General features: G+C 35.7%; 1 protein-coding gene across 11 annotated transcripts in view; it reads left to right on the top strand.

Moving 5' to 3' along the window:
• The window catches only part of LOC105483054 (tetratricopeptide repeat, ankyrin repeat and coiled-coil containing 2), a 475,702-nt gene that overhangs the window by 94,736 nt on the left and 358,514 nt on the right, over positions 1–22,452 (top strand). For all 11 annotated transcript variants that reach the window (XM_011743607.3, XM_071083397.1, XM_011743615.3 and 8 more), the window contains one exon: positions 22,027–22,098. In XM_011743607.3, coding sequence (XP_011741909.2) covers positions 22,027–22,098 — 72 coding nt within the window. The remainder of the gene's footprint in view (positions 1–22,026; positions 22,099–22,452) is intronic.

A 22,452-nucleotide genomic window follows, 5' to 3' on the forward strand; every position in this document is an offset into this window, starting at 1 on the left:
ATGATTTATTATTTAGTTAATTTGTTTGTTTATTTATTTTTGGTATTATCTGTTGAAACTGGATGTTGAAGAGGATACATGTGGATCTCACTCTTAGCTGCATATAGACTGATACAGGAATCCATGGATCAAATAATTCATAAATTAAACTTTGTTATAGGTACGTATGTATAAATGGTTCTCAACTTAGGGTGGTTGAATTTAAATGATCTTTCAACTATGATGGTGTGAAAGTGATACATATATAGTAGAAACTGTACTTTGAATACCCATACAACCATATTCTTTCACTCTCAGTACAGTCTTTAGTGAATTGCATGAAATAGTCAATACTTTATTAGAAGATAGTTTTATAATTTAAAAAAATTTGTGTTAGATGATTTTGCCCAACTGTAGGCTAATGTCAGTGTTATGAGTACATTTAAGGTAGAGTAGGTTAAGCTCTGTGTTCTGTAGGTTAGTTGTATTATATGCATTTTCAGCTTATGATATCTTCTACTTACAATGGGTTTATCAGGACATAACCCTGTTGTAAGGTGAGGAGCATCTATATAGGAAAAAACAGTGCACACCCTGAGGATAAGGCGGGACTATTGTATGAATAATGTGCTGAAGAAGCACAGAAGAGAGAACAGTTCTTTCTGGTAGGCATCCAGAAAGTCTATGTAGGAAGAGGAATGACATCTTTCAGTAAAAGGAACTTGTTGATCATGAATATGATAGATGAAGATTCCATTTATTAAATATGTGCTTGCTTTGTGCCAGATGTCATGCTATACTTTGTGAATATTACTACATTTGTTTCTCATAACAACCACATAGAGCATTATAATAATTTCACAGATAAGGAAACTAAGGTTCAGATAATTTAATTAATTTTCCTAAAGTCATATAAATAGTAATAGTTCAAAGATTGAGTCCAGTTCAACTCTGCCAGACACCAAGCACTGTTAGTACATATTAGATATAATTTCATTATATAGTCAAATGGAGAGAGCTACATTTTATGCAGAGAAAAGAGCATAAATTGATAGAGGCCTTGTAATATGTTTCCTTTTTGAATATCATCAAGTAGTTTGGTGCTGCCATAGTGTAGGGGAGTATATTATTTAGGATTTTTGTGGTTGCAAGTAACAGAAAATTTGACTCAGAATTGCTTGATATAAGGGATTAGCAAACTACTTCTGTAAAGTACCAGGTAGTAAGTGTTAACTTATATCCTATGGTTTATTCCCTCTTGGGTTGTAAGATAGCCAGCATATTCAGGGGCTCCATGGATTTTGGTTTAGGGAGATACATCATCTTTTCCGGAATTTCTTTCTAATCTGTTGAACTTAATCCCATCTCTGTTACAACTACTGAACTCTGCCATTGCAACACAAATATAGTAAATAATTTATTTACTGTTATGACTGTGTACTAATAAAACTTTATTTATGGACACTAAAATTTGAATTTCATGTATTTTTTGAGTCACAAAATATTATTTTAGTTATTTTCAGTCATTTAAAAATGTAAAAACTATTCTGAGCTCTACGGTTGTGCAAAAATAGGTGGCAGGCCAGATTTGGCTTGCAGGAGTGTGCTGACCTCTGGTTTTTATGATGAAGATAATTTATTAGATTATATAACTGTAGTCCAGAGATAGGGTAGTTTTCTTCAGTAATTCAGTGTCAACAGGATCCTTGGTATGTTCCATCTCTTCATATAATCTTTCAAAGTGTTAATTTATATCTCATGGTTTATTCACTCCTGTGTTTACAAGATGGCAACCAGCATATCCAGGCACCTGGCGTCTTTGTTCATGTCTAGTGAGAGAGAAAACCTTTTCCAGAATCTCTTTCTAATCTCTATTGAACTTAATCCCGTCAGGTTTCACCCCTGCCACTCCACAGGGAGAGACCATGCTAAACCATTACACTGGCTCTTTTCTCCCTTTTTGTGTCTCATTCTTATATATACTCTTTCCTTGGGGATCTCATGCAGTTTCATAGTTTAAGTGGAGTTTATTTACTGATGATTTGTGTACCGATGGCATATATATATATATGCCTATTTGTCTAATAAGCATTTGAAACTTAGTATTTCCAAAACTGAACTCCGCATAGTCTCCTCATCCCCAAATCAGTTCTCTTGCAGTCTTTCCTGTCTTAATAAATTGCAAGCCCATTTTTCAGACCCAACATATTAGAATTGCCCTCGATTTCTTTATCTTATTCTTCTGACAACAGATTCTCTCTGCCATATCCTCAGAATATATCCAAAATCCAACCTCTTCTCACTACCTCCACTACTCACTTAGTCCAAGTGTTCATTCTTAGTCTGAATTTTTGCATTAGCCTCTTAATTGGTCTCTCTGCTTTGTCCACGTCTGCTCTCTTCCCCTTCAGCAGTGGAGAGTCTTGGAAAGAACACAGTTTTAAAGCCAGACAATTTTGATTTTAGTATTGTTACTTATTAGTGTTGTGATACTGGGAAAGTCACTTTACATCTCTGAATCTGTCTTACATTTAAAATGGGAGTACTGCTTGTTTCATTGAATTATTATTGGTACTAAGTGAGATAATGTTATAAAGATTTTACTAGTACTATATCCAGCAGAAATGCCTAAACCAATTCTAGCTCCTTTTCTCTTTTCTACCCCAAATAGATGAGCTGCTCTTCATTTCTTCTGTTTATCAGAGTGCTTATGTAGCCATGGAACATTTTATGCATTTACTTTTTCATAAGTAGCCTTTGGCTCATAAATAAGTGGTTTGTTTGTTTTGTTTGTTTGTTTTTGAGATGAAGTCTCGCTCTGTTGCCAGGCTGGAGTGCAGTGGTGTGATCTCGGCTCACTGCAACCTCTGACTCCCTGGTTCAAGCAATTCTCCTGCCTCAGCCTCCCGAGTAGCTGAGATTACAGGCACGTGCCACCATGCCCAGCTAATTTTTGTATTTTTTTTTTTTTTAGTAGAGATGGGGTTTCGCCAGGATGGTCTCGATCTCCTGACTTTGTGATCCCCCCGCCTTGGCCTCCCAAAGTGCTGAGATTACAGGCGTGAGCCACCGCGCCCGGCCATAAGTGGTTTTCTTTATATTTCATTCATGTGCTCTAACTCGTGTGTGTTCTTATTGGCATTAAGTGTATACAGTTCTTGCAGATTTGTATCTGCATAGAAGAGACCAGAGTTCATACCTGAATAGTAAAACTTTAATCTATATGTGTGTATTGTATTCCTTGTGGTTTTCATACCCTCCACCCCTTCTATTAGGGTTCTGTATTTTAGTTTCTACAGTATTGATGACAACCTCCTTCAACATTTTAATTCATAAAACTTAATATTCTAGCACATCATTTAGCTGAGGACACTGAAGATGAGCTTCGGCTAGATTAAGTTGTTTATTTTTCAGATGTCATGTTTTGATCCTGGATTGAGAGGAATAGTCACCTAGTTGTAGGAAATAACACATTTTTCTTGGATTTATTTAGTCACTTTCTTATTAGACTTTCTCTAACTTAAATTCCTTCATAGGAAATCATTATGTATGGAATATTCCTACATAAATGATATTTCTTCACTAGGACTATGTTGGTGCCTAAATATAGCTGAGTTTAAAGCTGTCTACTCTGTGAGGTAAATTCTTCTTATGACATTTTCCCTTTTGAAATAATGGGAAGAGAACATCTGTTAACAGTATTTCTCAGTATTGAAATAATATTGTTTTATATTATTTATAAATAATTGCTGGATATAACCTAGTATGCTGATTAAAGAAAAAAACAACAAGTATTCTCTGATGATTATCTGTAATCTAGGAAACCCCAATTGAGATGGGCAGCCAGGTCTTTTTTTTATTTCTGCACCTTTTACATCAGTGAGTTGTTCTTTGTAAAGTTTATATTTGAAGTAAGTCTTTAGTTTGGTGAGTAAATTATATCATCATGTACATAACTCTATTCTTTTTCCTGTCCCAGACTTCCTGTCTGGGGTAATCAGTATTACGCAGACACCTTGATTTTTTTTTTTTGACAGCTGAAGGCCTTCTGTTTTGTCCATAAATATAGATGCAAGTGTTATGTGAAGGAGGCCTTATCTGTGATGAAGGAATGGTGTTAAGCAAAGCAAAAACATTTAACGTACTGTATATCATTGCAGTCTTCCTTTTTTGAGTAATGGATTTCTCGATTCAGTGAGGATACCACAACCACTTTCAAAGAGGTTTCTAAGGCCAGGTACAGTGCTCATGCCTGGGAGGCCAAGGTGGAGGATCACTTGAGCCCAGGAGTTTGAGACCAGCTTGTACAACATAGTGAGACCTCATCTCTACCAAAAAAAAAAAAAAAAAAAAAAAACTTGGCCAGGGGCGGTGGCTCCCACCTATAGTCCCAGAAACTTGGGAGGCTGAGGTAGGAGAATCACATGAGCCCAGGAGGTCGAGGTTGTAGCCATGATTGTGTCCATGCACTCCAGTCTGAGTGACAGAGTGAGACTCTGTATAAAAGAAAAAAAAAAAAGTTTTCTAAACCAACTTGGGGCAGTGGTGATTTTATTGTTTTTAAAAAATCTATGCTTTTACCTGAGAGCTAATCGTGACTTTTATGATTAGTTTCCACTGGGGTAAGACATAATTAAAGTTTCAGTCTTAGAGAATTTTTCAAACTTAGTGCAATTTTACTATAATGTATTTCTGATTCATTTTTTAAAATTAAGGATGCTGGGTGTCGTGACTCACTCACACCTGTAATCCCAGCACTTTGGGAGGCCAAGGCGGGAGGATGACTTGAGCCCAGAAGTTTGAGACCAGTCCTGGCAATGTAGCGAGATCCCTTCTCTACAAAAAAAATTTTTAATTAGCTAGACATGGTAGTGTGCACCTGTAGTCCCAGCTACTCCAGAGGCTTAGGTGGGAGGATCATTTGAGTCCAGGAGGTGGAGGTTGCAGTGAGCTGAGATCATGCTACTGTACTCCAGCCTGGGTGACAGAGCGAAACCCTGTCTCATAAATAAATGAGGCAATTAAAACATTTTAGATTATGATTGTGTCAAAATTGATGACTTTTTTTTGTCTTAATATCATTGGTTTGGTGACTGGAAACTATTTCTTAAGCCATTTCTTATCTGTATTTCTCCTGTGGGTTGTTTTATTGATACTCTGGCGTTCTACAGATTGCATAAATTTAAAATTATTGGAAGATTTGTTTTATATTTATGTTTTCCCTTTTATAGTTTAGGAGAACAGTCCTGGTGAGGAGAAATGGCCTATGTTTTATTCATGTTACTTCTGACATAATTCAAAGACAAGGAATTTTTTTTATTTTTATTTTTATTTTTTTAAAGAGGCAAGGTCTCACTATGCCCACTGTGTTGCACAGACTGGCCTCCAACTAACTCCTGGTCTCAAGTGATCCTCCAGCCTCACCATCTTGAGTAGCTGGGACTACAGGTGCATGCCATCATGTCCAGTTGAGGGCATGTTTTGATGTTAAAACAGAAAATGCAATGCGTATATACCATTTTATCCACACAGAAAAATCAGAAAAATGAACACTTATGACATACCTGCATAGGAGTTTTGTTTATTATGATTGACTCCCAAGTAAAAGAGAAGAAGTATACTTAAATAAACAAATTAAATGATCACAAGGAAGGAAAATTGACTAAGACTGTATTTACATATCCTGATACCTCTGATATAAGAAGTCATAGATTTCTGTTTTGTTAAAGTGAATCTTTATTCTACAGTAATTTAGGACTTTATAATTTTTTTTCTTTAAAAAGTTTATTTTAGGTCTAGGGTTACACGTGCAGGTTGGTTTATAGGTGAATTTGTGTCATGGGGGTGTGTTGTAAAGATTATTTCATCACCCAGGAACTAGGCCTAGTACCTAATAGATATTTTTTTCGATCCTCTCTCTGCTCGCTCCCTTCACCCTTAAGTAGGCCCCAGTGTCTGTTGTTTCCCTCTTTTGTGTCCATGTGTTTTCATCGTTTAGCTCCCACTTATAAGTGAGAACGTGTGGTGTTTGGTTTTCTGTTCCTGTGTTAGTTTGCTAAGAATAATGACCTCTAGCTCCATCCATGTTCTTGCAAAGGATATAGTCTTGTTCTTTTTTATGGCTGTGTAGTATTCCATGGTGTAGGTGTATCACATTTTCTTTACCCAATCTGCCGTTGATGGGCATTTAGGTTGATTCCATGTCTTTGTTATTGTGAACAGTGCTGTAATGAACATACATGTGTATGTGCCTTTATGGTAGAACAATTTTGTATTCTTTTGGTTAGTGGGATTGCTGGGTTGAATAGTAATTCTGTTTTTAGTCCTTTGAAGAATTGCCACACTGCTTTCCACAATGAATGAACTGAATACACTCCCACCAACAGTGTATAAGCATTAACCTTTTCTCCGAAATTTGCCAGTATCTGTTATTTTTTGACTTTTTAAGTAATAGCCATTCTGACTCGTGTGAGATGGTATCTCATTGTGGTTTTGATTTGCATTTCTCTAATGATCGGTGATATTGAGCTTTTTTTTTTTTTTTTTTCAAATTCTTCTTGGCCACATAGGTATGTTTTCTTTTGTAAGATGTCTATTCATGTCCTTTGCCCACTTTTTAATGAGGTTGTTTGGTTTTTTAAGTTTCTTATAGATGACGGATATTAGACTTTTGTCAGATGCATAGTTTGTACAAATTCTCTCCCATTTTTTAGATCGTCTATTTACTCTGTTGATAGTTTCTTTTGCTGTCCAGAAGCTCTTTTGTTTAATTACACCTCATTTATCAATTTTTGCTTTTGTTGCAATTGCTTTTGGCATCTTTGCCATGAAATCTTCGCCAGTTCCTGTGTCCAGAATGGGATTGCCTAGGTTGTCTTATAGGGTATTTATAGTTTTGGGTGTTACAGTTAAATCTTTACTCCATCTGGAATTGATTTTTATATATGGTGTAAGGAAAGGGTCCAATTTCAGTCTTCTGCATATTACACTAGCCAGTTATCCCAGCACCAGTTATTGAATAGGGCGTCCTTTCCTATTTGTTTCCTGTTTGTTTTTGTCAGCTTTGTTGAACATCAGATGGTTGTAGATGTGTGGCCTTATTTCCGGGTTTTCTATTCTCATCTGTTGATCTATGTGTCTGTTTTTATATCAGTTTTGGTTATCTTAGTTTGGTCCATGTGTCTATTTTTGTATCAGTTTTTGTTACTGTTTTTCATGCTGTTTTGGTTACCGTAGTCCTGTAGTATAGTTTGAAGTCAGGTAATGTGATGCTTCCATCTTTGATATTTTTGCTTAGGATTTGCCTTGGCTGTTTGGGCTCTTTTTGGGTTTCATATCAATTTTTGTAGTTTTTTTCCAGTTCGGTGAAGAATGTCATTGATAGTTTGATAGGAATAGCATTGAACCTGTAAATTGCTTTGGGTAGTATAGCTGTTTTAATGATATTGATTCTTCCAATCCATGAGCCCGGGATGTTTTTCCTTTGTATCATCTCTTTGATTTCTTTGGGAATTAATTTTTTTATGTTTTCAAAAAATCTGTTAAGAGATCTGGGTCACTGGACCTGTAGACTTTCCTTCAGTCTGAATTATGTTGTTTGTGTACTCAGACACAACTCAACATTTTGCCCTTTGCTTTTCTTGAAAATCAATAGCTGGATTTTGTTGAATATGTACTCAGGAACAATTAAACATTTTCTTCTGTACTTTGTTTTTCCTGAAAATTGACAACTATATTCTAAGAAGTTTGACCAGATTCAGGTTTGGTAGCTTTGGCAAAGCTGTAGTTGTGTTCCTATCATCACTTGTTTTTACTCTCTTTTGATGTTTTTAGGCACTGATCCCCAATGCCTATACAGCTATTAATTCATTACAAGTCGCAGAATGGTGATATTCTGATTCCATCTTTTGTGTCCTACTTACTATCCAAAATAATTTTTAGGGAGATCCCTCTTATGTATCCTTTGGCTATTAGTAATATAGGTAAGGCAGCATCAATGCTTGCTTTTTTTTTTCATTTTCCCAGTTTGCAAGATAATTGATTTCTTGTCAATCTCAGAATGTGACCAGTTAGTGTTTTGTTTTGTTTTTGTTTTCTTTAAACATTTTATGATCTCCTGGCCAGTGAGAGCCTCTTCATTAACCTTTTTGACATGACCATAATTGAGAATAGTCTTGATAGTTTCCTTACTATTGGGGATGTCAGATGTTCCAGGTTCATCTAGTACATTTCCTTTTCAGACCAGCTAGTTCTTTAAGAAGTCCGGGTTTCTTTTAATGGAGAATGGCATTTCAAGATCACAATGTGGGCACTAGAGATATCCACTGCTACTGGATCAGTCTGTTTCTAGGCGTTTGCAGTGGATAGAGTTAGGATATACCTGTGATTTATAAGATTGTATTGATGTTTCCAATATAGATTCAGCATTATAGAATTTTTACTGCACTTCTGTACTACCTTCATAGCTCCTTTCTTCCACACTGAGAAACCTGGTTCATAAGGGAAGATAGAATTAGTGTGTCCCATAATTACTCACTTGCTCTATCCCTCCTTATATCGAGAATGGTCTGAGAATATTATCACCACCAGTTACTGAAATCAGTTAATTTTTGTTGTTGTTCATGCTGTTTCTATTCTTCCTCCACTCATTTATGGTCATACTCTACTTGTATTGTCAAATCATGTAGTGATTACATACTACAGTCTCTCTCTTTAAAAGTCCTCATTTGGGCCGGGCGCGGTGGCCCATGCCTGTAATCCCAGCACTTTGGGAGGCCGAGGTAGGCGGATCACCTGAGGTCCGGAGTTTGAGACCAGCCTGGCCAACATGGTGAAACCCCATCTATACCAGAAATACAAAAATTAGCTGGGCGTGGTGGCGGGAGCCTGTAATCCCAGCTACTTAGGAGGCTGAGGCAGGAGAATCACTTGTACCCAGGAGGCGGAGGTTGCAGTGAGCTGAGATCACACCAGTGCACTCCAGCCTAGGAGGCAAGAGTGAAACTCCATCTCAAAAAAAAAAAAAAAAGAAACAGAAAAAGAAAAAACATCCTCATTTAATCTTAATTCTGGAAACAACTGCATATTTAATCTCACCACTAGTGCTTATTTTGATGTCTTTCTAGTTACTTTGGTGGCTTAGAGTTCTTTTTCTAATGGAACTAGGAGGAACTAGTAAGAACAGTATTCGTTGAGTTTTTACATGTTGATAGCAGTTTGTCTTTACCCCTTATACTTAAAGGTAAGTTTTACTGAATGTAAAATATTTAGCTCAGATTCTTTGTGTATTTTAAATATCTTGTTCCATTTTATTCTATTTCTTTTTCTTTATAAATCATATTATGGAAACGAGGTTTGATATTGTGTGCCTACAGTCCCAGCTACTTAGGAGGTGGAGGCAGGAGGTAGAGGCTCTTTTTGAGCCCAGGAGTTTGAGACCAGGGTGGGCAGTGTAGCAAGACCCTGTCTCAAAATAAACAAATTTAATTAAAATTTTAAAGATTATGGCTGGGCACGGTGGCTCATGCCTGTAATCCCAGCACTTTGGGAGGCCAAAGTGGGTGGATCACCTGAGGTCAGGAGTTTGAGACCAGCCTGACCAACATGGTGAAACCCTGTCTCTACTGAAAATACAAAAATTAGCCGAGCATGGTGGCTGGCACTTGTATTCCCAGTTACTGGAGAGGATGAGGCAGGAGAATTGCTTGTATCTGGGAGGTGGAAGTTTTAGTGAGCTGAGATCACGCCATTGCACTCCAGCCTGGGTGAAAAGAGCGAAACTCCGTCTCAAAAAACAAAAAAAACAGAAAACAGACAAAAAGATTACGTGATAGTTTTGCTTAAATACTCAAATGCCCCCCCTTTTTAAAATCCAGTAATTTTAGTAGAATTTAGTGCATTGATCTAAGTTGATAATGTCAACTATACAGGGTACTCTTGAAATACATAGTTTCAAGTGTGTGTGTGTGTGTGTGTATGTGTGTGTGTGTGTGTGTTTATCCTTCCATGTATATATGTCTATATGTATACACACACATATTAATATAAATACATATATAACTAGGTGTATATATACATATATAAAACATACATCTACATGCAGGTTTCTTTTTCTGGAAAGGGATCTTGAATTACAGTTTTTCTGTTCTTTCACTTTGGTTTTCTTTAGAGATTATTTATCCTTATGCTGGACCATCTTTGCCTGTTTTCAGTATTTGTCACTTTCCTGCAAATCGTTTTTAATCCCTTTCTTCTTTCTTTATTTGTTAAAAATTCTCCTCCATTTAACCTATTTCTCTTAAGGTCATTTTGTTATGTTTATTTGATCTTCTGTTTCTTCTAGTTTAGTCTTATTACTGAAATGACTTTTATTTATAATTCTTTTCTGATTTCTGTCTCTTCATTTCTGAGTTTTTCTGATTCTGATTTGTATTGCTCTTTGATGTGTTATCTAATTTTCTTGACATCTTTAGCACTTTTTGAATTGCACAGTTTTGAATTGTATATTAGTTTAAATTTTTTTTTGAATAAGCCTTTTTGGTGTACTTTCATTGGAGGTATTATGATGCTTTTTATTCTCTTTCTTTCCTGTCTGTGGAATTCGACCTTGATACTTTCTTGTCAATCATTTTTATTTAAAATTAGTTTGCCCAAGTATGTATAAGGAGACATGATAGCTTTTTCTGACTCCACATAACTTCCTCTTTTGTTGTGTTTTTGTAAAGTGTTACATCGCAGCTTGCCTTCTGACCCTGTTCTCCTCTTGTACTTTGATTTAGACCTTCTCTTTTCTTTGTCCCTTTTGTCCGTTTTCTGCTGAATTTTGATTCCATTTCTAGCACTTTCTTTTTAGCATGGAGCCCTAGCTTGGCAGATCAGTTTCAAGAGTAAACATTGCTAAACTGGTCCAGCCTCTTCTGAACTTTCTACTGTGAGCCCCGTGTACTCATTTGCTCTTAGAGTGGGCAAACACCTTTCATTGTCAGCTGCTGTTATTAAATTAACTCTTTGTATTTTCCGGTGAGTTGCATTCTAGTGATTGCCAGTTTTGTGGTCTGTCATAGACCCTATTACTCTCCAAGCCGCCTCCCCCCCCCCCCCCCCCCCACCATTTTGTCTCATGTAGATGCTCATTAAGTTTCAGGTCTATAGCTGTTTTGTTTGTTCTTAGCTCTACCCATTTATATTAGGGTTTGCAAGGATACCCTGTGTACAGAGGAAAATTCAACAGTATTCTTCTTCTGTACTCTACATACAGAACCCGTCTGTGACCAGATGTGTGGGGGCATTTTTCTCCACCAAGCTATTCTTCACTTCTCTGAAGACACCAATCGGGTGTCCTATAATTCAGTTCAATTCTGGCTACCTAGAGTTAGAGTCAAATCCCATTGGTTAAGGGCTCAGTCCTACAAACCTGACAGCCACTTCAGATGCCAGTTGCAAGTCTAAGTTTCTAGTATTTCTGATAGGGAAAAAAATTGGAGGTCCCCACAACCCCTTCCTCAGGTTTGAGCATTTGCTAGAATGTCTCATAGAACTCAGGGAAACATTTTACACATGTTTAGCTGTTTATTATAAAACAATATGTCTCAGGAACAGCCAGATGATAGAGATGCTTAAGGCAGGGTATTGGATTAAGACTCTGGAGCTTCCATGCCCCCTTGGGGGCACACCACTGTGCATATATTCAGCAACCCGAAGTTCCCAAACTCTGTAGTTCAGGAATTTTCATGGAGGCTTTGTCATGTATGCGTGATGGACTGTTAACTAAATCTCTAGTCCTCTCCTTCTAGGAGGGTGAGGCATCATGGGCTGAAAGTTCTAGCTTCTAATCATGGCTTGGTCTTTCTGGTGACCAACCCCCATCCAGGAGCCCACCAAGAATTAACTCATTAGAACAAAAGGCCCTCCCATCACCCAGGAAATTCCAAAGGATTAAGAGACCTGTATCAGGAACTGGGACAAAGACGTGTGTGTGTGTGTGTGTGTGTGTGTGTGTGTGTGTGTGTGTGTGTATATATGTATATAGATACATCTCTTACAATATCACACTTTGTTACCCAGTATTGTAATTCTTGTTCCTGGGTAGTTGTTTTATTCTCTGATTGTTCTGATAATACTTATGTTGGAATTTTGGAAGATGCAAAAACTGTTCCACTGCCACTACGTTTTCACAATTTTCTTTATAATTTTTTGATGGCCCAGAGTTCTTAACTAAGGTGTCTTCCATCGTGTCTGACATGTTTAAAATCTGTGGGCTCTTATCTGTATTCTGAGCTTTTAAAGATGCTGGACATCTACTGAGTATGTAATCTTCAATATATATATATGGACAGGTTCTACATAATGATTGCTAATGCTATATCACTGTAAAACGACATGAATCAGTGACATAATTCAAAGAAAGTCTGATAGAATGAAAAAGTGAAAGTAATATGGTTCCATTCAATTTGGGAGGAATAAGAATTATAGTCTTTATATTAAAAAATACTACGGCCAGGCACAGTGGCTCACACCTGTAATCCTAGCAGTTTGAGAGGCTGAGGCAAAAGGATTGCTTGAGCCCAAGAATTTTGAGACCAGCCTGAGCAACATAGTGAGACCCTGTTCTCTACAAAAATTACAAAAAAAAAGTTATCCAGATGTTTTGGTGTGCCTGTGGTCCCAGCTACTCAGGAGGCTGAGATGAGAGGATCACTTGAGCCCAGGAGGTCAAAGCTGCAATGAGCCATTATCACACCACTGTATTCCCTTGTGGGTGACAGAGTGAGACCCTGTCTCAAAAACAAACAAACAAAAACAAACAATTATACAATCATTTCACTATGGAGATTCTCAGAATTACTTTTAAAGTATTTCTTAATCTCTTAAGCTTGATCTAATATTGATACATAAATGCCTCTGCTATTCAATGAAAAACTCTTTATAGAGCCTTTTTACAATTTTCCTTTCATATATTTCCATATTTTTAAATATATTACTTTTCAGATGGTTGGAATACAAAAGTTATTGTGGATTTTATTGTTTCTGGATAATCTATTAATCTTTATATACTGTTGGTTGTATATTAAATTATAATTTAAAAATAAAAGTAGTATATATTTATGACATACAGTGTGATGTTTTGGTATATGTATAAATTGTGAAAGGATTAAATCAAGCTAATTAACATATCTAATGTCTCAAACTTTTTTTTTTTGCTTTTTGCTGAGAATATTTAATATCTACACTCTTAGCAATTTAAAGAAATATGCAATGCACTATTAACTATAGTCACCATTCTGTACAATAGATTTCCGGCACCTATTTCTCCTATCAAACTAAACTTAATAGCCTTTGAGCAGCATTTCCCCATTTCTCCCTGCACACCCCTGCTCCCTTCAAGCCCCTAACAACCACCATTCTACTCTGTTTCAGTTATTTTGATTTTTTTAGGTTCCACATGTAAGTGAGACAATGGAGTATTTGTCTTTTTGTGCTTGGCTTAGTTTACATAGCATGATGCCCTCCTGGTTCACCCATGTTGTTGCAAATGACAGATTTCCTTCTTTCTTAAGACTGAATAGTATTACATTGTGTGTATTCACCCACATATTCACCACATTTTCTTTATGCATTCATTGGTTGATAAACACTTAGGTTGATTCCATATCTTGGCTATTGTGAACAGTGTTGTAATGAATATGCGAGAGAGTGCAGATCTCTTTGACATACGTAGATTTACTTTCCTTCAAATATATACCCAAAAGTGGGAATTCTTGAATCACATGGTAGTTCTATTTTTAAATTTTTAAGGAACCTCCATACTGTTTTCAATAATCGCTGTGTTAATTTTATATTACTACCAACAGTATACAAGAGTTCACTTTTCTCCACATCCTTAGCAACATTTATCTTTTGTCTTATTAATTATGTATGAGGTGGTGGCTTATTGTGGTTTTAATCTGCATTTCTCTGATGGTTAGTGCTGTTGGGCATGTTTCTATATACCTGTTGGCTCTTTATATGTCTTATTTAGAGAAATGTCTATTCAGGTTCTTTGTCCATTTTTCAATAAGATAATTTGTTCTCTTGCTATTGAATTGAGTTCCTTGCATATTTTGAATATTAGCTTCTTATCAGATGTATGGTTTGCAAATATTTTTTCCATTTTGTAGGTTATCTCTTCACTCTATTGATTGTTTTCTTTGCCATGCAGGCAGTTTTTTCTTTTTTCTTTTTTTTTGAGACAGGGTCTTGCTCTGCCGCCCAGACTGGAGTGCAGTGGGTGACAGTTTGCACCCAGTGGTGCAATCATGGCTCACTGCAGTCTTGACCTCCCAGGCTTCAACGATCCTCCTACCTGTTGTCTCTGAGGCAAGTCTTGGTCCTGGAGCCTGGGCCTGCAAGGTGCATCCTGTTGTCAGGGTCTGTTGGGATGGGCCTGGACCTGGGTCAACTGGAGCCTTGGTCCTCAGGGTCAGGTCTGGATCCTGGGGCCACAGATGCTAGCCTGGCAAAGGGTAGGTCTGAAGCTTGGGACTTTGAGAGCTGGCCTGGTTCTGGGGCCAGCTTGGAGCCTGTGGCTGGCCTGCAGACTGAGTAGTTAGGAGGCTGCATATAGCATCAGGTCCCTTGGGCTGGCCTGGCAGTGAGATAGGTCTGGAGCCCTAGATATGTGGGGCCAGCCTGGTGGTAGGACAGATCTGGAGCCTGGGGCTGCAGGGGCCAGCCTGGAGCTTGAAGCTGTTGGCGCTCACCTGGCACTGGAGCAGGCATGGAGGCTAGGTTTACAATGTAGTTCAAAAACTAGGAGTGGGCACCAGGGCAGACAAAGAGATATCTACAGTGGAAGCCCTCTAAATCTGTTTTGAAGAATGAGAAAGGAACTCTTAACACTCAGAATATGCCAAATGCTCACCCCCGTTTCCTGTTGCTTTATTTTCCGCTGCCCTGGCCCCCCACGTTAGTGATAACATCAAGAATTCACATAATCCAAAATAGTGAGAAAGGGGAACCCATCCTCTCTGGTGGAGCTATAGTCCCATTCTTTAGATTATTAATGAAAGCTTTTTTTTTTCCCCCCTTCGTTCTTCCTACCACTGTGCTCCAGACACAGATATAGTCATGAAATACATGCAGAGCAAGGTTACTATAGCCCCAGGTTTTGTCAGGGTACCAAAAGAGAAGGCTTAGGGAAATGGAAAGTGCTAAAAAGATTGCAGTGAGGGGCACCTCGAAGTCAACCCCATTAAGTTTTTATGAGCTCCTGGAGTCACCCCTGAGCTTCACAGGTGTGAATTTGGTCCTAAGTGTCATACCATGGACTTTAGAACTGACCTAACAGATCACTGCCCAGCACTCTGACCACTTTGGGGTACACAGGCAGTGCAGATATCAACAGCAAAGGCTTTGAAAAATGTCACATCCTATTAAAGTATTAAAGAAGCCTTGGAGTTTCATAACTCAAAACATTCATAATGTCTGGATACAACCAAAATTACATACAAAGTGTGACATACAAATTACATATGAAATTGATACACAAAGAACTAGGAAAATAGCAGTTTGCAAGGGAAAAGACAATAGATACCAACTCCAAGAGATGACCGAGATATTGGAATTATCTGACAAAGATTTTAATGCAACTATTATAAAAATGCTTCTCTATGGGGTAAAATAATAAAGGAAACATTTTATTGTTACTAGAACAATTGATGCCTCTCTTCTGAAGTGTAATATATTTCAGCCTGAAAAGTCTTAACTTTTTATCTCTCATGTATGAAATTAAATCAACACCCTATATTTTATTTTATTAAAAATAATAAATTCCCAATGGGAAAATAATTTTAAAATACTCCAAGCAACCATGGGAACCTTCTTGAAATGAATGGAAAAATAAAAAGTCTTTGGAAAGAAATAGGAGATATAAAAAGAAAAACCTAATGAAAATTTTAGAAATACTAAATATAAAGACCCAAACAAGAAGCAAACTTGATGGGTTCAGTAGCATAATGGAGGTGACTGCAGAAGGAGTCAGTGAACTTGAAGACAGATCCATAGAAATTATCCAAATCTAAACAACAGAGAGAAAAGCAAGGGATGACGAGGAATAGAACCACAGGAATCTGTAGCGTAGTAACAAAAGATCTAGATTCATACCATTGGAGTTCCAGGAAAAGACAAGGAAAAATGTGGTGTTAAAATAGTATTTGAAGAACTTATAGCTGAGAATTTGTCAAATTTGGTAAATAGCACAAATTTACAGATTCAAGAAGCTGACTGAATCCTTAATAGGATAAATGCAAAGAAATTCATACTCAATCACTATGTGATCAATCTGCTGAAAACTAAAGATAAAGAAAAAATCTTGAAAGCAGCCCGAGAGAAATAACACATTACCTAGAGGGGAACAACAGTTTGAATGACTGTAGATTTCTTATCAGAAAACATGCAGATCAGAAAGTTGTGGCAAAAATAGGTGGAGGATATGAACAAGAATATGCACACACTAAATGGCCAGTAAAACATGCTCAGCTTCATTATTAATGAGGGAAAGGCAAATTAAACAAGAATCAGATAGCAATTCACATTCTTTAGCAGAAATGAAAAAAACCTGAGTAGTAGTCATGAGATTTTGAGGAAATGGGAACGTTCACTTTTTGTGGAAATAAAAATTAATGCAACTGTCTTTGGCAGAAATTTGGTTGCTCTCACAGAGTTTTTGCATTATATGATTTAGTAGTTTCGCTTCTATATCTTGAACATGTGCACAAGGAGCTTATATACAAGCAGGTTAGACATGTGCTGTAGGAAATGGTTCATTGCAGACTTCCTTTTGAAGTACTATAAATTTGGAGAGTGTCTAAATCTTCATTAGTAAGAGAATAGATACCATTGATATATTCATACTGTGGAATACTATTCTAGAGTTAAAATGAATGTCCACACAGATAAATTTCAAAACATAAGTATTAAGTAAAAATGGCACATTGCTGGATGATATAGTATCATTACACTTATATAATGTAAACATTTGTGGAGGCATATATATGTAATAAAAGTATAAAAACATTCATGTGATTTTACATATTAAGATAGGATAGTGGTTAATTTGGGGAGGGATGGAAGAAGGGAAGTTGTATTGGAGAACTGTATAATGAAAATATCAGCTGTATATAACTGGTAGTGTTTTAGTATAAAACAAATTGATGCAAATATGGGAAATCTTAAGATTTGGTAAAGTTTGATAGTTGCTATATCAGTGTCAGTTATATTTTTCACTGTATTTTCTGTATATTTGAAACTTATTTACAGAAAGATAATTAGCTTATTTGTATATAATTTTGATAATTATGATCGTTATGAACATTTACATTATGAACATATTTCTCAGCTATTGGCACTGTTGAAATCTGAGGCCTGATAAATCTTTGTGGTGGTAGGCAGTCCTGTGAATTCTAGAATATTTAGCAGCATCCCCAGCCTCTGCTCTTTAGAAATGAGTAGCACTCTTCCAATTGTAACAATCAAAAATGTCTCTAGAAGTCCCTGGTTTGCTCCTGGCTGAAAATCACCAATTTAGAGAATACAAAGTACTGTCACATGTGTTAAGTCATTTGAACCTCACAACTTTCAGAGGAAGATGTTACTTTGACCTCAGTTTTACAGATGAAAACACTGAGGCTCAGAGAAACTCATCTAAAAATGGCAGGTATGGAACTAAAACTCAGGTCTAATGCCCACATACTGACTTTTTGTGCATTTGTATGTACATGAGTATATATTCCCACACATTTCCTGGTAACTTTACTAAAAGTGGAATACAAATTAAATATTCTAAGAAGCTTCTTATTTTTGTATTTCATTCACAGGCACATTATCTCATATCTCCTCTAGTAATTTATTGATGTCTGTCTCAGATATCTTAATGATTACTGGGTTCCATTGGGCTTTTTTCATGAAAACGTATAAATAATTACAAATTAAATGAAAGGAGTAGGTCCTCTACAGAGGACTGTTGTATTCTTCTATTTTGCCTGGTCTGTCTGTTTTGACATGCCATATTTTCATTCTGCATTTGGAGAAAATAGGTTACCAATAGAAATTTTTGGTGGGCTGCTTTTATTTCCTTATTAACTATTATGAAGTGTTTATGTAAAATACTTGTTTACAGAAATTTTTATAAATGGATTTTAATATTCAAATATATAATTTTGGTTTCAAACCCAAGTATCAAATTCAGACTGTAGAAATGATGTACACATTAGTTTTTCATGAAAACAGGAAATGATATTACAACATAATCTAGATATTGTGGTTTTCAGCAATGTTTATTTAAAATAAAAACGGTAAACTTTACTTCAGGGGAAAAAAATCCCTTTCACAATGCATGGTGCACTTCTAGTCACCTTGTAAGAGCCTTTCTTGGTCACAGAGAAGATTGAGATGTAACATGTAATTAAGCAGTCAGGTATTCCATTTATTTGGGGTGGTTTGGGGGAATTTTACATTTTACTCCCTAAAGGATCACCTAGAGAGAGCCAAGAAAAGGATCCTTGAGCCCATGCAGCCATTATACTTTCAATGGCCCCTAGGCCAGACATCATTTGCAGAGCCGCCTTCTCATCCTTATTGGTCTTACTCTCAAGTCATTCAACTCATTCCTTTTCACAGAGATTGCTCTAATTAGCCTTCTAAACTAATCTCCCTGCCTTTAGATCAGGGGTCACTGATCTAATTTCAATGGCAAAATCTAGGTCACTCCTGGTTTTTGTAGGGCCCATAATCTAAGAATGGTTTTTATATTTGTAAATGGTTGAAATAAATTAAAAGAATAATAATATTTTGTGACATATAAATTATAAGAAATTAAAATTTTGTGACCATAAAGAAAGTTTTATTAGAGCAGAACCACATGTGTTTGTTCATCTAGTATTGAAAACCACCACCCTAGCCTCTACAGTACTATAAGGGGTGTCTTTTTAAAATGCAAATTATTGTAGGTAAATGCGTTTAAAGATTTTTTAAAAACACATTAAGCAGGTAGATCAGGGTTCTTAGTTGTTTCTCACAGTGTAATTTCTATGACAGCACATGCAGGTTAACATTGTGCCTAACTATAGGTGAGTTAAAAATGTTTCCATCTCAAGTAGTTGATTTGATAAGAGTTATTCATGTATCAATGTCGTGAGCATTGACCTTTCGCTAAAAATATATCATATTTTCACACTGTAAGCATTTAGAAAGAACTAGTTTTACTTATTTTTCTTGTTAGAGCAGCTTTTTTCTTGAATTCCTTGTAAAGCATGTATACCTAAGCTTGCGGTGATAGATTTCATAGATGTGGGGAACAGATGCATGATAGGGACTTTAGTTACCCTAGCATGGGTATACAGAATGTCACGTACTAAATTTTCTTAATAGAGTGTAGAATTTTTTTTTTTTTTTTAAAAGAGACAAAGTCTCTTCGTGTCGCCCAGTTGGAGTGCAGTGGTGTGATCTTAGCATAGCTCATTGTAACCTGGAATTCCTGGCCTCAAGCCGTCTTCCCACCTTGGGCTCCCAAAGTGCTGGGATTACAGGCGTGAATCATTTTTCCCAGCCCTAGAATTTCTTAAATAATGGTATTCATTAGAAAGGAACAGTAATAGAGACCTGGGGCGGCAGTGTACCAGAATTCCTATGAGGTACATTATTTTGGTTATGTCCAGTTCATTGTCAAGAGAAGCTCTCTTTTAGTAGAATGAATAAATAGAGAGAACAAACTTGGGTTTTGGGAAAAACATTTTTTTTTTCTTTAGAAAGTATGTCTTTTGATTTTATATTGGAAGCAAATAGGAAGATTATGTTGTAAGACGAAGTCTTCATAACCTGCTTTGTTAGAATGCCTCTATTCTGTAAAGGAAGAATTGCTGTAGTTACTGATTAGTGCTTTTTTAACATCGTTTTCATGAGAAAAGAATAAAATGGGAACATGACTTGAACTTAGAATATTTAATAAATTTGGGTAGAAATTAGTATCAGAGAGATGTATTGAGTCAAACATCCTTGGGTTAAAATCCCGTTTCACTTTTACTGGTTTTGTCACTGGATTTCAGTTAGTCACCATGAGTTTCAGTGTTCTTAGCTGTGAAATAGGACTTTACTTCATAGGGCTTTGATGAACTATATAAAATACCTGGCAGAGAGTACATAGTAATTGTTGGCTGCCTGTCTGTCTGTTCTTAAATACATTTTAGAAAGAAGAGAAAACTTTAGGATTTTTGGACATACTGAATATTAATTCACAAGAGAGTGAGGTGGAAGGAATCATAGAGGGTTTAAAACTTAGAAATTAAATTTGAGTTGACCCAGTTGAAATACTGAGCCTTATTAAAAAGAATCCATATAATTTATAGAGTTGTTTACTTAGAATTTGAAGTACAGTTAAGAAGGATTATAAACGTTCACATTTCCTTTAAAAGGGCAAAATTAAATAATTTAAGTTTTAATTTCAACAGAGGCAGATCACCCATTCAGAGATGATAATCCATGACTAGATTTTTGCTTTAATTTTTTAAAATAATGTCAAAGAAAAATTTCTCATATTTGTCTTTCAGATAACACCTTATTTTGTCAACATGTCTTTTTATTCAAATATGGTAACTTATGTAGTAACAGCAGAACTAAAATAATATTTAAACTGATTTATATTTAAACAGGATTTTCATACTGGAAGGAAAAATATGGTTGCCTATTACTTTGAGTATCTTTCTATGTGATAAGTTATTTTACAAATCTGACTAATTAAATTAGTGGAGTGTTTTACTAGATTACTGTGGAATAAGAGATATTAGTATTTCCTGGCAGTGTACTTACTATTTTGTATTGTCATCGTATATTTGGAATCGATTAAATGCTGCTGTACTTGCTAGTTTAACAGCCCTCTACAAAATAAAGAATAGTTGATCTATATACATGAATTGGATTTAATTATTGCTAGGCCTTACATATAATAAATATATTTAAAAGGAAGCTTTCTATCAATAATGAATTAAAAAACAGGCCATCTGTTTAAAAAGCAATAGATGTTAATACGCGAGCTCTATTACAAAGAATAAACCATAGAGTAAGTAGATGACAGAGCAAGAATACTCTTTATTAAACCTGCTTACAGCTCCTACCCCTTTTCCATGTCGAGTTAAAAAATAAGTGATTGTATGAAAGAAAGAACAAAGAAATTGTTGATGCCTTAATGCATTTTTTATCTGATTAAAGTGATAACAAATTTGTAAGTGTATAGACCACTATGTTAAAGATTTTGCTTGGTTTAGTTTCATTTTTTATATTATACTTTACATTCTCAGTGTATTAATTTCTGTTTTACTGTGCCTATTTTAATGAATTTGTGATGTGTAATTTTTCTGTTTCTGTGTAACAAAATTGAGGGAATTATTTACATAAAGTAAAATTTGTTTTAACTTTTCTTAAAGTGCATGAGTGTTTTGCTTATTTCTTAAAAGTAGATGTATATAATGAAATGGATTTGTTTCTATATAATTTTAAAAATCATGGTAAACTCAAGATTTATTTGGTTTTTAGCTTTTATTGATTTCTTTTATAGGTTTATTGATTTTTATCTCTTATAAAACATAACGTATGTAATTCTTATTATAGTAAAACAGTCCTAGGGATTATTTGATGTACTGTTGTACTTTAGACAGAAAAAGCAGCTGTAATTAATTTAAAAGATTGTTTTAAATCAGGCCTTCTTAACTGGAATTCTGTGACTGAACTTTGGAGTTGCTAACTTTCCTTCATTATATGCAAAGTAGAGTATATACCTATGGGGGAAGGGAAAAACTCCTACACTTTCTTAAGACGTCAAGAGGGGAGTGTAAACCCACAAAAATAAGGGTAAGAACCATTGGTTTATATTAGAAAAATCCTCAAATATTTTAATGATCCAGATTATAGGAAATACAAATAAATGATCCATATAGTAGTTTTAATATGTAGATAATGTCAGAGACACTGTTATGTCAATCTCATTATCTATTTACTTATGCTGTTTTTAATTTTATGCAGATGGAGGGAGCGAGGAACCACCGGATCGAAGACAGTCAAGTGTAGACTCTCGCCAAAGCCGCTCTGGGCAAGGTAAATTTTCATCAAATTGATTATTAAATTTCAAAAAATAACATTAGATATTTCTTTCTAGTACTTAATTTGAAAACTAGGATATTGCCATGGTATAGTTTAGATATTGTAGTTTCTCATTTAGGATTTAAATGATATGATATAAAAATCTGTATATTATTTATTCAAGATATAAGAAAATTAAATATTGTCTAGTGCCTGCTTTTTAAATGATATTAAAGTTTAAGTAATTTTGAAGCATTATGGTATATATCGAGATACCACTTTTGGAATGTAACCAAAAGTGAATTTTCAACATTTGTTGGAGTATCATCACACACTGGTTTTTAAAATTTCATCAATATAGTATTTGTT

This window comes from Macaca nemestrina, chromosome 17 (assembly GCF_043159975.1).
Source record: "Macaca nemestrina isolate mMacNem1 chromosome 17, mMacNem.hap1, whole genome shotgun sequence".
Lineage (NCBI taxonomy): Eukaryota > Metazoa > Chordata > Mammalia > Primates > Cercopithecidae > Macaca > Macaca nemestrina.